The sequence below is a fragment of the Urocampus carinirostris genome, chromosome 12, assembly GCF_059441175.1.
Source record: "Urocampus carinirostris isolate Australia breed hairy pipefish chromosome 12, RoL_Ucar_1.0, whole genome shotgun sequence".
In the NCBI taxonomy this organism is placed as follows: Eukaryota; Metazoa; Chordata; class Actinopteri; order Syngnathiformes; family Syngnathidae; genus Urocampus; species Urocampus carinirostris.
In genome coordinates, this window is record NC_142360.1 from 5,171,906 (window position 1) to 5,185,882 (window position 13,977).

Consider the following 13,977-nt stretch of genomic DNA (forward strand, 5'->3'; position numbering starts at 1 on the left):
AAAAGAAAATAACTCTGAAATTGTTTAATTGATGTTGAAAATGTCAGGAAAAAATGTTAAAACGTCATATCGTCACGTCATATTGTCAGATATAAAAAAAATTGTGAATATGCTTGATGGCTGTGTTTTGCTGCTGTTGGTGTCGGTGGATTTGTTCAGACCGAGGACAATCGACTTTGGCCTGGACGGATCTACTGACACTAACAAAGATGTTATATAATGAAATTGTGAATATGTTTGATTGCTAATAAGATTTTCGAGAAGGTTTGTTCAAACCTCACTTTGTGTTTGCTGTTAAAAACATAATATTGGAATATAATATTGTGAATGTGCTTAATTGCTGTTGAGATTGTCATGATTGTTTTCTGTTTTTAGTGTCAATAAATTTGTTCAAACCAAAAAAAAAAAATAATAATGTGGTTCTGGATTTGTGCTCCATCTGTTCTGGATTTGTGCTCCATCAATAAAGATGGAATAAGAGCTTGCTCTGTCCACTCCACACATCGGCCCGGTATTGCAGTACCTCCGGGAACAGTGCATTCGCACTGATCGCTGCTTGGCTCTGTGGTTAGCTAGGACCTTGACTCAGCCTCTTGGCTGAGAGCAAGTGTCTCGGCCCCTTTGCTTTGTAGCGTATTATGATTTGACCGATAACGGATAATGGATAATTGATAAAGAATATAGAACAATAAACCTTACAAAATCCCTCCTGCAATAATGTAAAATCTACTTTTTGAAATAAGTTTGTCTTGGTTGTGATTTGTCACTAACAGTGTACTAAAACTTTTTTCTTAACTGTCATAGAATAAGGAGACCAAGAAAACATTATAATGTCAACTTAAAGAAACACAACTATACTGTAGTAAACAAAATGCACCTGGCAGTTGGATTTGGAATTCGTGCAATAATATTAAATAATCTTACTTTTGATGTTAAAGCGTGTTTCTTGGTTATTTTTTGTCACAATTTGTGTTCTAGGGTTTATTTTTTATTTTTTGTTTATTGTAGGATCATTAAATCGTATAATATTTTTTTAAAAAGATGAAGGAACAAATTACAATGGTAACCGTAAGAAACACTACTACATTACCCAAAATGCACCTGACCAGCTGGATTTTCAAAACCACGCCTTTTCTATTATTATTTTTTTTTTTTTTTTTTTGCTAGGGATCAACCCCGCTGAAACTCATGTAGTCACCCAGAAGTTGCCCCACTTTGGATTTTATCCCGTTCTCTACTAATTTCATTTAAATCATAGTCCAGTCGTTGTTATTATTCGTTTGAAGGCGCATTCCGTCGAAAGAAATGTCTTATATTCCAGGACAGCCGCTGACCGCTGTTGTGGTAAGTTGAAGTTTTGGAGAGGAACTGGGACGCTCAATTATTTTTTCTACTGTTCGTTTGGACACAAATTTATTCGTATTCCTCATTCTGTTAACCCATGACTGGATTACTACTCTTAAATAACTAATTATATACTTCTTGTTACATATTTAGCCTGTTGTTCTCTAGCTAGCTATGTTAAATATGTTTCGCTTTGTTTGGCACTAGAACGCATTGCTACTGGCGCTGACGCAAAAGCATTCTTTCCCCCCTGCGACCAAAATTTATATAAATCATTTTAAGTATTCAATTTAACTCATAGAAAAATTTAAATTCATCTTTTACATTTGCCATATGGTTGTCGAAAGTGCAATGGGCTTCAACGTCAATGACGTGATTTTCAAGCCATAATACAACTGTGGTGCTTTCAAGTGCTATGGGAAATAATATATTCCTGATCACGACCAGATACTTCAAATAAGGAAGTGCTGTACTCTTTGACCTTTTCGGTGAAATTCCTTTATTAAATTGCTCTTAATTGATTTTCATTTAATTTTCTGAACATATTTCTTCACCAATCCCATAAATTACATATTTAAATGATACTAGCCACTACAGTAGACCCCTGGGATACGAAACCATTTTGAGGTGGGCATCGTTAAATGAATATTGCTGTATAGCGGGGGATAGAAACTTATGGTAATTAGCGTGCTGAAACCCTGGTATCTCAAAAAGACATTGAAATAAAAAAATGTATATAGTAAGTACCACTTATATGCAATTTACCTGTGCTGTATATGATTAATTTACATTATAAATAAATATACATGTAGAGGAAAATTTACATTCTATTTACCTATGATGTAACGTGACTTGAGCTGGTACAGTGGAGTTAGTGGGTGAATGTAAAAGGAGGGAGGAGACGACGGATTGAAATAAAAAAAGATTTTAAAATTTGCAAGGATTTATTTGCGCTTAAAAGATCCTCACTTAAATCGCCCAAACTATTTTCGTTTGGGTGTGGCCATATTTCTTAAAGAAGGTAGCGACGCGTGTACCTACTTTGTATTTCTTGATAATCGCAAGCTTTGTTTCCATGGTTTTCATGTTTTTTTTTGCTTCTCCCTTTAGGATCACTGCAAGCCTTTGGACCGATAGAGAATGAACACAGTGCAAAAATACAGTATTAAGTTGCCAACTTGCTAAATACACAAAGCACACAAGATTTATAATGCAAGAAATGATAGAAATACATTGTGGGAAGTAGTTCAGCCAATAGTATATCAGCATATTTGTGATGATTTGGCACAAACCAATAGCAGACAAGCATCTTAGACATATGCGGCATGCGACAGGCAAAGTTTTTGGGCATGCATTTTAATTTAAGAGTTTATGTTTTATAGTCAGGGAAATGCTGCAACACATTGTTAATCATCTTAAGTTGGGGGCCCAACATGGTGTGCATATTTTCACATTTCTGAGGGTTTTGTTGCAACTTGTGTGTGTTTGAGGCTATTCAGTGTCACTTAACCAAAACTATTTCCACTTTGCTCAATTGATAGTGTACTTTCCACACTTTGCAGACTTCTTCTAACAATGCGAGGATCTTAAAAGAGTGTAGGCACACTTCACTGACTGAATGACTTCCCTGCAGGCCTCTTTAGCCCTTATTGTGTCAGCTACGCTGCTGACGAAATGTCTACATTCCCACACGCACACAGGAAGTGTTTGTGTTGATGAGCGAACCCTCAATCACTGTCGTCTACTCTGCAGCTGCTTTCTACTATCACCCATGTTTGACCACCTGTTTTTTTTTCTCTACAGCAAAGGATCGAGATCCAGAAATTGCGACAGGGGGACAATCTCATCTTGGGTTTCAGTATCGGGGGAGGGATCGACCAGGATCCTGGGCAGAACCCCTTCTCGGAGGATAAGAGTGACAAAGTGAGTGCCCTTGATTGCTATATTTTGAAAGACAAATACTCCTCTCCCATACAGTATTTGTGTCATTTAATGAGCTTGATTTTCAGGCGGAAGTATGCACAAAATAGCATTGAGCAGCACTTAACATTTGAGCACTTGTTGAAACAAAAATAATGTGCCGAGATTTTATAAGAAACATGTTTGATCACATCTCTGAGAGCTTCAGATGACTAACCAGGATGATGTCATCGGATGACAGACAATGGCCATAGGGTTTTTTTCCTTTTTTTGAAAGCCTAGAGCGTATCTCAAGGAAGTGGTTTATGCTTCATTTGTTTAAATAATGCACTATTGATTCAAATAATGAGCAAAAACACATGAACAATCTCTTGAACTGGATTTTTTTTATCTTTAAGACTCATAAATTTAGAAATTTGTAATTATTGGTGCCCCTACAACCCAGACAGTTAAGGGATCTGTGAATCGAATTATATTACTCAAGTTAAAGAAACTGGCAAGTTTGTCCGCCATCTTACTACTACAGAAGCACCACCGGGTAGCTTTACACGGTGGTGCTTTTAGCACCTGAGGACCACTTGCTGCACACAACTGAGCCCTGCATGTGGTGGTGGCTGAGATTGAGGCATCTTCCACTGTTTCCTTCTCTAGCCTACTCATGTTAGGCACTAAGCCGCAGACAGTGGTCGCTACCTGCTATTAGTATTGTTAGCTGCTCCACTTAAATAAGGTGTCTACAGCTTGTCAAGCAAGTAAATTTTTTTCGTGCCGAGGTCTCCAACCTTTGCCAATCCTCAAGCAGAAAGGACTAACAGTTTGATAGGCATTTCTTAAATAACTAAAATAAAATGTTTTTACTATATTGTTACTACAGTATTACCAGGTTTTTGGGATGTCGGCTTAAATAGACTCAAGGCAACCACTGAAAAAATCCTTTTACTAGAAAATCACAATGACCTATTATTGTTTAACTATTTTCCAAACAGGTCCACGCGCTTCTCAGCTGTTCTTAGAGTGCTATGTTGGGCCCGTGGGAACCCCTGGTTTAGTGATTCAGGATTGATAGGCTTCACAAATTTATGTAATCTTTTACTGGATTTTCAGTAGCATCTCCCAGTAGCCATCAAAGTAGGCCACTTGCACCAGCTCTATTTTAACTTTTCAGCTGCTCCAGGTGTTTCAAGCTCACTCTTGCTTTTGTTGTTGCTCATTAACAGAAACTTTCACGTCCTGTCGCTGGCTGAAATTGATTCTTTCTCAAGCAAGAAAATATGGAATAGGCTTGGGAATTTTGCCAAGTGGTATTCTTTAGCCTTCCGTCTTGAGTCTTTTTCAAATGCACACAATAAAGATCCATTCTATGCAACAACAGATTATTACACAATGCCACTTTAAGGCATGTATTAATTTAAGCACCATTGTGTTGCATATTTTGCAAGTATAACCTGTTGGTGTTGTTGCTTAAGAGTACACAATATTTTGTTTTGATCCTTTCTATTGTGTATCCTCACAATGGTTTTTTTGCATCTATTGCGCTTGTTTAAAGAGACTAAAATAGAAAAAAAACAAGTTTGATACAATTTTAAACGGATCAAACATTATAAATGTTACTGTAATAAAAATGGCAATAATGTGCTATTGGTGTTTTGTTTTTTCCCCTCCTTTAGATTTTTAAATGCAATTGCTTGATGACCATTATTACTAATGTTCTAATTGATGTTATCATATAGGAAAATTATTTTCTAGCAAATTCAAATAGCTGAAGGTTAGACTCCGCTGGGAAATGGCACACCAAAAATACACCAAATCCTACATGCAAATCATTCTGTTTCACTGTCTTTATTTGATCACTAAGACTAAACAAATATTATGTTTTATTTAAAAAATAAACTGTCTGATAAGCTAACTTAACTTTTCTGTTTTTTCTAAAAAGACCCAAGACTTTTCAACTCCGACGCTAATATCCATTTGGCTAACTATTTTTCATTTTTTCTTTGGCTGTTTTTGTGCCCATCATCCAAAAGAAGTGAGCAGTAACACACACTGGAGAAATTACCAAGTCAAGAGACTTTCACTGCGAAAGAAAGTTGTGTGGTTCACTTCTTTTTTGCTGTTTTATGAAAGTTATGACTAACAAATTGAGTCATAAGTAAAACTCGAGTACTTTACCTCAGATATGATTAAATAATAATTGTTAAAAGTTATAGTTCTTTTTTTTTTATAGTTCTTTATTGTTATGGTCCCTTGATTTAGCTTTACAGATTCGATTAGTCTTTTGTTGTCTATATAATTCACTTTAAAAGTACTTTTAATGTTAAGTAATAAATTAATAATTTTTCATGTGTTCTTTTTTGTTTTGTTTTTCAGGGAATCTATGTGACCAGGATAACTCCAAACGGACCAGCAGAAATGGCCGGCCTAATGATGGGAGACAAAATCATGCAGGTGCTTCAAACAGCCACCAGATGACGCTGTGTAAACGCGGGTGTCTCACAGGAGTAGAATAGTCTTTATTGTCATAGATATCAACGTAGTATGCAATCGCAATCTTTTCAACGCGTACCTGTCGACCTCAGGCAATTAGTCCCTTTATTAATTGTTGCAATTCCCCTTATTAAGCGATAATAAACCCTACAAACACAACGTAGCACCAATATACTCACAGACTATGTAGAATTAAAAAACAAAAACAAGTTCTATTTTATTTGAATTAATTAGATAGAAATAAATAACACGAACAATTCTTTCAGCATCTTTTTCAGGTATTTCCCCACTTGGAGTAAAATTTGTGTTGTTTATACAGTGTAGGATTTTGCAAACTTACTGTTCTACAGATGCTCAACAATTTAGTTAATTCTTAACAAAAATGTCAGCGCATCAGTTCCCACTGTCTTCCTATACTCTCTGTATGTACTACTTTCTTCACATGTTTGAAAACTCTCACTGTTTGCACTAGAGTGAGGAAGGCAGAGTACATTTTTTCAAATCTTTTTGTATGGAAAGCGATCTTGCCTAAATAAATTTTCAAATTAAATTATTCGTAGCAAAAACACTAGATTAATACAGCTACAATGGTAAAAATCTACGATGACGTTGTACCCTGCTACCAGATTAGAGCCGAAATGGGCAAGATGAGATTGGTTGAAAAAAAAAGTATCATACTAAAAAAAAATACAGCGTACAAAATTTGAAATGATCAAAAGCGTAATACATACTGGAAAAACATAGAATTGAGAGGTAGAGGTGGGACAATTTGCTTTGGTCACGATTCGATTGTATCGCGATACTAAGGTGCCAGTTCTATCTATATTCTTTATAATTGCGATTCTACAAGTATTGCGAATTGATATGATTGCGATTTAATTTTCTCTCCTAAGAAAACAAGCAACTTGATGTTCAAATGATAAAAAGTGAGGGTTTTTTTTTGTTTCAAATTTGTCTCTACTGTCCCTATGCGTGTCTACCACAAAATGTTTTGACACAGATACTACAAAAATACTACCAAATTACACAATACTAAATATCACATTTAGTGCTTAAATACAGGGACCTAATATATTATTTTACTTTCAATCTGAAAATTAAAAAATACTATCGAAATAACACAAAAATACTACTACATCCATCCTTCCATTATCAGGCACCGCTTATCCTCAGTAGGGTTGCGGGAATACCATGACAGTAGTGCAGAATACAAAATTATTACAACCAAAATACTACACCTGAAACACTACAGAAATACAACTACAGTAATACAACAAAAATACTACTGAAATTCTAAAATAGTGTTTCTCTGGAAATGCTACAAAAATAATACTGAAATACTAAAATAATACTACTATGGAAATTCAACCAAAAATACTTATACAGAAATACAAACTAAAATACCACTACCAAAATTATATTATGGAGAAATACTAATACAAAAATATTACAAAACAAAAACTACTAAATACAGCTACAGTAGTATTATAAACCTAAAGCGCAAAAGAGGTGCGGTCGCGTTCTTGGTGTTACCGCAGTGGAATAAAGGTTCTGCGGCAAAGTTTTCAGACAGTTTTGGTCGTGTCTAGCTCAGTCTTCCCGCAAATTGTGTAAAAACCAAAATGTGTCCATACTTTGGATTTAAACTTTATGAGCACCGGCTTTTGTTCTCGTTGCTCACTTTCTTCCTCCATTTTCCACTTTTTTCTCACATTTTTATGTACCGAATATGTTTGGTTGGTTAGATTCCTTTACCACTATGGTCGTAGGGGCACCATTTCCTGTGGTGTGTCTTGGGCAAGTACAACCCGGTGGCGCCCATCCTTCTTCAGACCAACATATGTTTCCACCTGGTCTCGAACCGGGGACCTTTCGCGTGTTAGGCAAATGTGCTTGAGGTCACAAAATTCGATTTGAAAAAAAATAAAAATAAAATCATGATATATATACCGTATTTTCCGCACTATAAGGCGCACCTAAAAGTCTTAATTTTTTTCAAAAGCTGACCATGCGCCTTATAATACAGTGCGCCTTATATGTGGATCAATATTAAGTCGCAAAGTCTTGCAACTAATGCAAAGCAGCCGCCGACTAGATTTTCCCCCGAACGCGAAGTAGTCCGCGGTGTATGCTGGGATTTATATACCGGCGTTTCATTGGCTAACCAATGTGTCAATCATCATTTGAATGATCACTATTGGGTAAAGTTATTCGGAGGTAAAGGGGGCGGATCCTTTTTATTATTTACAGGCTCGCATAGGCTAAAGGGGCAAAACAAACCCTGCAATTGGCCGAAAAAGATGTGTCAATCATCAGTTGAATCGATCACTATTGGCTAAAGTTATTCGGAGGTAAAGAGGGCGGATCCTTTTTTATCATTTACAGGCTCGCATAGGCTAAAGAGGCAAAACAAAGCCTGCAATTGGCCGAAAAAGATGAATGTGAATAGTATGTTGGGTTGACGGCATAGAGAAAACAGTATTTTACTATTCTGTACTGTATTTGTAAATATTTTACTCTCCTGGATTTACTACACTCACGGATATAAGAGGACCATGGTTGCACATTTTTATTGAACACAACGACTTCGGTGAGCTACTCCGGCTAAATATTTTCCCAGTATCTTGTTTCAGAGTGATATCGATGTTTCTGTGATGGGTCCTTTTTTAAATTAAACTCAATTCCAAGTGTTTATTGTCATATGCACAGTAAAGACGCGAGCGAAAAAGAAAATAGAAACTAAGGAATGGTTGGCATTTCTTGAATCCCAAGACTTTAACCATCCGAATGATATTTGGAACGATGCATTTGAGTGACATTGTACGGACTCCGCATCCGCACGTGTCTACGACACGTATTTGCTTCTTTGCAAGCTTTTGGAATGTTAAGGGGGTAATAAGTTTGACTGAACTATCTGACTGTTTTGTCGACGTTCCCATTGTAGCGCCTTATAATCCGGTGCGCCTTATGTATGGAAGATATAGGACCAAAAACTATTTTTGGGGGGTGCGCCCTATAACCCGGTGCGCCCTATAGTGCGGAAAATACGGTACATTAATCAAAATTTATTTTCTTTTGTTACGCCCCCTATTAGCAGGTATGCAATGCTATTAGACTGCGCATCACAAGATAAAGACTTAAACGAAAAAAATGAGATAGAAAAGATTATTAGGCAAAGCTAAGGTTCGTTTCTGCAGGTGAACGGCTGGGATATGACCATGGTGACCCACGACCAGGCCCGCAAAAGACTGACCAAGAAGAAGGAAGACGTGGTGCGGCTTTTGGTAACCAGAAAATCCCTGGAGGAGGCGGTAAAAAATTCCATGGGGGGCCATCCCCACCGAACGCAGCACTGACCGCCACCAGGGTACCCCTGGACTTGATTTCTGAGATTTTTGAGTCCCTTCATTCCATTTGGTCACTGGACATAATGAAAGACGTGATCTCTTTTTAACCTAAACCAAGTACAAAAAAACAACAACTACACTGGTAGTGTCTTTGTTATATTTTAGTAGAGATGCGGGTTTTAGTATGCCAACTTTGAACAAAACCTCTAGCTTCCTACCATTAATCGGTACCTACACGTGTGATTTTTTTTAGTCTCGTTTAGGGATTTGGATTTGAGTATTCGTCATTTAAATAAACATGACTTGACTGCACCGCTGCAATAATCTTGATGTTATAATCAAAACGTTTGTTGTATTAAGTCATCTATAATGTAACGAAAAATGACCTGGGAAAACCTGAAATTTGAAGAAAATCTACAAAGAAATTCTAAATAAATGAGTAAAACTTTTTTTCTAGCATAAAGCTTGTAACTATGACGATAGATCACGACAAAATATGACTCTAATAATCAAGTTTTTTTTGCTGTGTATATAATCTTCCAAAATGTGAAGAAAAACTGTTAAAAGCCTAATTACCCAAAACAAAACAACCACAAGAGTAAATTCCAAAATAAAAGCCAAAATAGATGTTTCCAAGCGTAGAGCTTGATAACACGGCAATAAAACAAGAAAAATACTTCTCTGACTATTTCAGTTTTTTGGGAGTGTTTAATCATTCATCATGACGACAAAAAAATATCTGTTAAAATCTTTATTTCTATTCTATCTATCATATCCCTCAAGAGGGGTGGCCGACAGCAAGACAAACACATTTGTTTCTACAAAAGCAATTAATGGATCCTACAGAGCAGGCTAAGCCACGCCCACCATTGATGTGATATCCATGTATCATACGCGGACCAAATAGAGTGGCCGAAACAGCGAGCAACTTTTTAGTCGCTATTCCTGATAGCATAGCCGTATAATTTCTTCCTTATGATGCAAACTTGTCTCAAAATACAGTAGAACAGGGTCTCAATTATTATAGACAGAGTTATTATCACGGCAAGGGTGGATGCAAAATGTTGGCGATCTATGAGGAAGTAAAAAGCTCCGTACCAACTACACATAGAAATGGATTCAGATTTGTGAGAGATAACAGTATATAGAGGATATACAAATGAGCGACCCAGAAAATGCAATTCGCGAAACGAGTGGCGCTAACTCCAGCCGTTCCGAGTCTCCAGCAAGGAACATATAGAAACTAGATCACAAGCCTCACAAACCCGTTACCCCAGATCACGAACTCCACATCCTATTTATCCCATAATATACAAGTTTGACTTTAATTAAAATATGCCACCTTGGCTTGTATTTGTTTTCGTCACATGCTAATGCGGTATGCGCAGTGATGTACTCAAAGAAAGTGCAAAAGGCCGGAGTAACTTACAAGCCGGAGTAACTTACAAACTTCTCTCACTGAAAACTAACCGATCCAACAACAGCGTACTAAAACAAAATAATACTTTGTTTCAGTTCCAATCGTTCCTATGTGCGGTAAAACGGTGTAGCGGCTAGTATGCCATGCATTGTGTGTGATACAAAAAGGGGCAGGGCTATCGTCTGCCTCGCGTTCTGATTGGCTGAAAACGGCTCCGTCTGATTTGTAAATTGTCAAAATAGATTATAGACATTCCCAAGCATAGAGCTTGTCACCATATTGTAGAAGCACAACAAATATATGACGCTTGTCAATATTTTTTGCTGTGTATATAATCATCCATATCGTAAAGAATATCTGTTCAAATCTAAAATAAGATAAAAGTTAGTAACTTCAACAAAAGCAATTGGCAAAGTAAAATATAAACATTTTCCAAGCGTAGGGCTTGTTACCATGGCGATAAACCACAGCAAAAGTATAACTTTTATAGTATTTTTGGTTGTTGTATTTAATCAGAATGTCAACAATGTCATCTGTTAAAACCTAAAATAAAATAATTGCCACAAAAGAAAGCCCCTCCCAATAGAAAAGGACATTAGTTTTTATAGAGCTTGTTACCGTGGTGATAATGGTGACGGCACACATTTTCCTGGATTGTACAGGTCTGGTGTATTTTAAATATTTTCTTTAAATCTGTGCCTTATTTTTAACAGCTGATTAGCCTGTGGACCGTCTCTGAAAATAGCCAACCAGTGATAGGTCATTGCAAAAATCTAGGAAATCAAATTTCTAACTGGCATGAGAAATCAACGAGATGATCACTGTCTTTGAATACAGTTTCTCGAAAATGTTAGGGAAATTCTGTGACCTTTTACCTTTTTGTGGTTGATTAAAGCCTATTTTAACCCATTCTTCTAATAATTACCACCTGGTAACATAATAACAACATAATTTGTTTCCGTTAATCGGTCACAAAAAGTAGCTCTCAGCTTCAAAAGGGTTAATGACCCCATTTTAAACTTTTCTGGTAAATTTCCTAAAACTTTCCATGGAAACTTAAAAGAAGAATTTCGAAAATCTTTCGGGATGCGTGGCCCTTCGTTGTAATCATGTGAATATTTCTGCAAATTAATTTCATCCATTTCCAATGCAGATTTCACAATTTTCAGTTATACTGACATGTTTTTTATCCTGTTTCAATGTGCAGTTTCCAAAATTTGTGTAGGTGGGCTTTATTATGCTCGACAAGGACCCCAACACCGGCTTGCATTCTAATACAGACGCTACCCTACTTACGAACGATTGTTCATAAGTTAAATTTGTTTGTAAGTTACTTCAGTGCTATATTGTATGGAATGTATGTTTATGGTTTATATAGGTATGTTTAAGGCTTGTATAAGTAACCTGTATTGTTTTGTACTAAACGATAAACATTTCATAAAGTAGTATGCTCTATAAAGATAAAGTTAATTTTAACTTACTTTTGGAAGATGAGCTTTTAGAGGTCCTCCTCCGTGGTAGAGTGTGTTCGAAAAAAAGCGATCCAACCATTTTCTCAACCGCATCAAGCTTTCTTATTCCACTCTCGTTTCCACAGAAACAGCTTGTTTCTTCTTTACACTTTACACCAACCATACTGAATGGATGCACCAGATATTAAACAATAAAAATGTCAAAGTTCTTAGCATGCTGGAGCTAGTATATACAGTATAGAATGTTTACACACGAACTAGGAAGAGAAAGGCGGATTTCTTCTTCGGGGTGGATGCTGGGTGACCACTCACAGCGCCACACTCCGATAGCGGCGGAAAGAAGCACTACAGTACTGTCCTGTACTCTGAAAAAGGTGCACAATACAAAATCTAACACACAGCAATGTCCAAGTATTTTTCGACACCCCGAAAAAACGTTCAAATCTACCATTTTACATAACTCGAATGTCCGTAAGTAGGGGGGGGGCGTCTGTAATAACAAACAGTGATAAGGTATTCTGTATCTTTGAATATTGTTGTTCACTCCACTGGCAACCTATTACTTCGTAATGTTAATTCTCGTTGTCTGCTTTTGATTTTTTTTTTTTAATAATATCGCTTCCCAGGCCAAATGTTTGGGTAATGATTGTGTAATGCAGATGTTTTGGATAACAATGAAAAGACACAATGAATGAATTCTGGCTCAGTACTTTATTGTTGTTGGATGGCCTTTTCTTGACGTTATATCTGGTTCTCAGTTGCTATAGTTTTTAAGAAAAAGTGTACTTGTCAATTACTTGCCAATGGAAAAAGATTTATTTTGTTCCAAGTGGTTTTTACTTTACAAACATGCTTTTTTACTTTCATTTTTACTCAATGTTACCTTTTTCTCAGAAAAGAGAAGATACATACTACATATATATATATATATATATATATATATAAATTAGAAAAAGAGATTAAGCATTTTAATGTGTGAAAATATCAGTGGCACAAGATCATGAGGATTGACCAAGATAATTCCCCAGGGCAGTGTCTAAGGGGGCAGAAGAAGAACTGGGCCCACAACATTAAGGAATGGACTGGTGTCAACTTTGCCACAACCCAAGAACAGGCCAGGGACTGTCAACAGTGGGGAAAGTTGTCGAGAATTGCGTCCTGATTGGTGCCTCAACGACCTATGCGGTTAAGGGATTTGTGAACCGTGAATTATAATATAATTTTACTCATCTATAAAGGTTACGTATCTTTTTTAAATTGTGTTTTTTAAGAATTATATTTAAATTACTCCAAAAATCATATCTAAAAATGAGAAGATAAAAAACCTTTTTCATTTTTTTGCAAATTATATTCAGGAATTTTATAAATTTCTGCAAACTTATTTTTACACTATAATTATAAAAGGAAACATTCCAAAAGCATCCAAACTATCATATATATATATATATATATATATATATATATATACATACAGTGAAGAAAATAAGTATTTGAACACCCTGCTATTTTGCTATTTCTTCCAATTAGAAATCATGAGGGGTCTGACATTTTTATCGTAGGTGCACGTCCACTGTGAGAGAGATAAACTAAAAAGATACAGAAATCACAATGCCCGTTTTTTTCTAACATTCTTTTGTGTGATACAGCTGCAAATAAGTATTTGAACACTTGTGTATTATCTAAAATTCTGACCCTGGAAAAACCGTTAGTCTGCCCATTAGAAGTTCACCTGCAATACATGTATCATCCTGACCCAGATACACCTGTTTGAGGTCGTTACCTGCATAAAGACACCTGTCCACCCCGTACAATCAGTAAGACTTGAACTTGTCACATGGCGAAGACCAAAGAGCTGTCCAAAGACACCAGAGACCATATTGTACACCTCCACAAAGCTGGAAAGGGCTACGGACCAATTGCCAAGCAGCGTGGTGAAAAAAGGTCCACTGTCGGAGCAATTATCTGAAAATCGAAGAAGTTTAACATGACG

The 13,977-nt window shown here is 36.4% G+C and overlaps 1 protein-coding gene across 1 annotated transcript; it reads left to right on the forward strand.

The window, feature by feature from the left end:
- The first annotated feature begins 1,151 nt into the window (after positions 1-1,151).
- On the forward strand, positions 1,152-12,683 carry tax1bp3 (Tax1 (human T-cell leukemia virus type I) binding protein 3). The gene is made up of 4 exons (XM_088349773.1): positions 1,152-1,344; positions 3,148-3,267; positions 5,632-5,709; positions 8,946-12,683. The coding sequence occupies exons 1-4, from the start codon at positions 1,306-1,308 to the stop codon at positions 9,102-9,104; spliced, it is 396 nt and encodes a 131-aa protein (XP_088205899.1). The 5' UTR covers positions 1,152-1,305; the 3' UTR covers positions 9,105-12,683.
- The last annotated feature ends 1,294 nt before the right edge of the window (positions 12,684-13,977 follow it).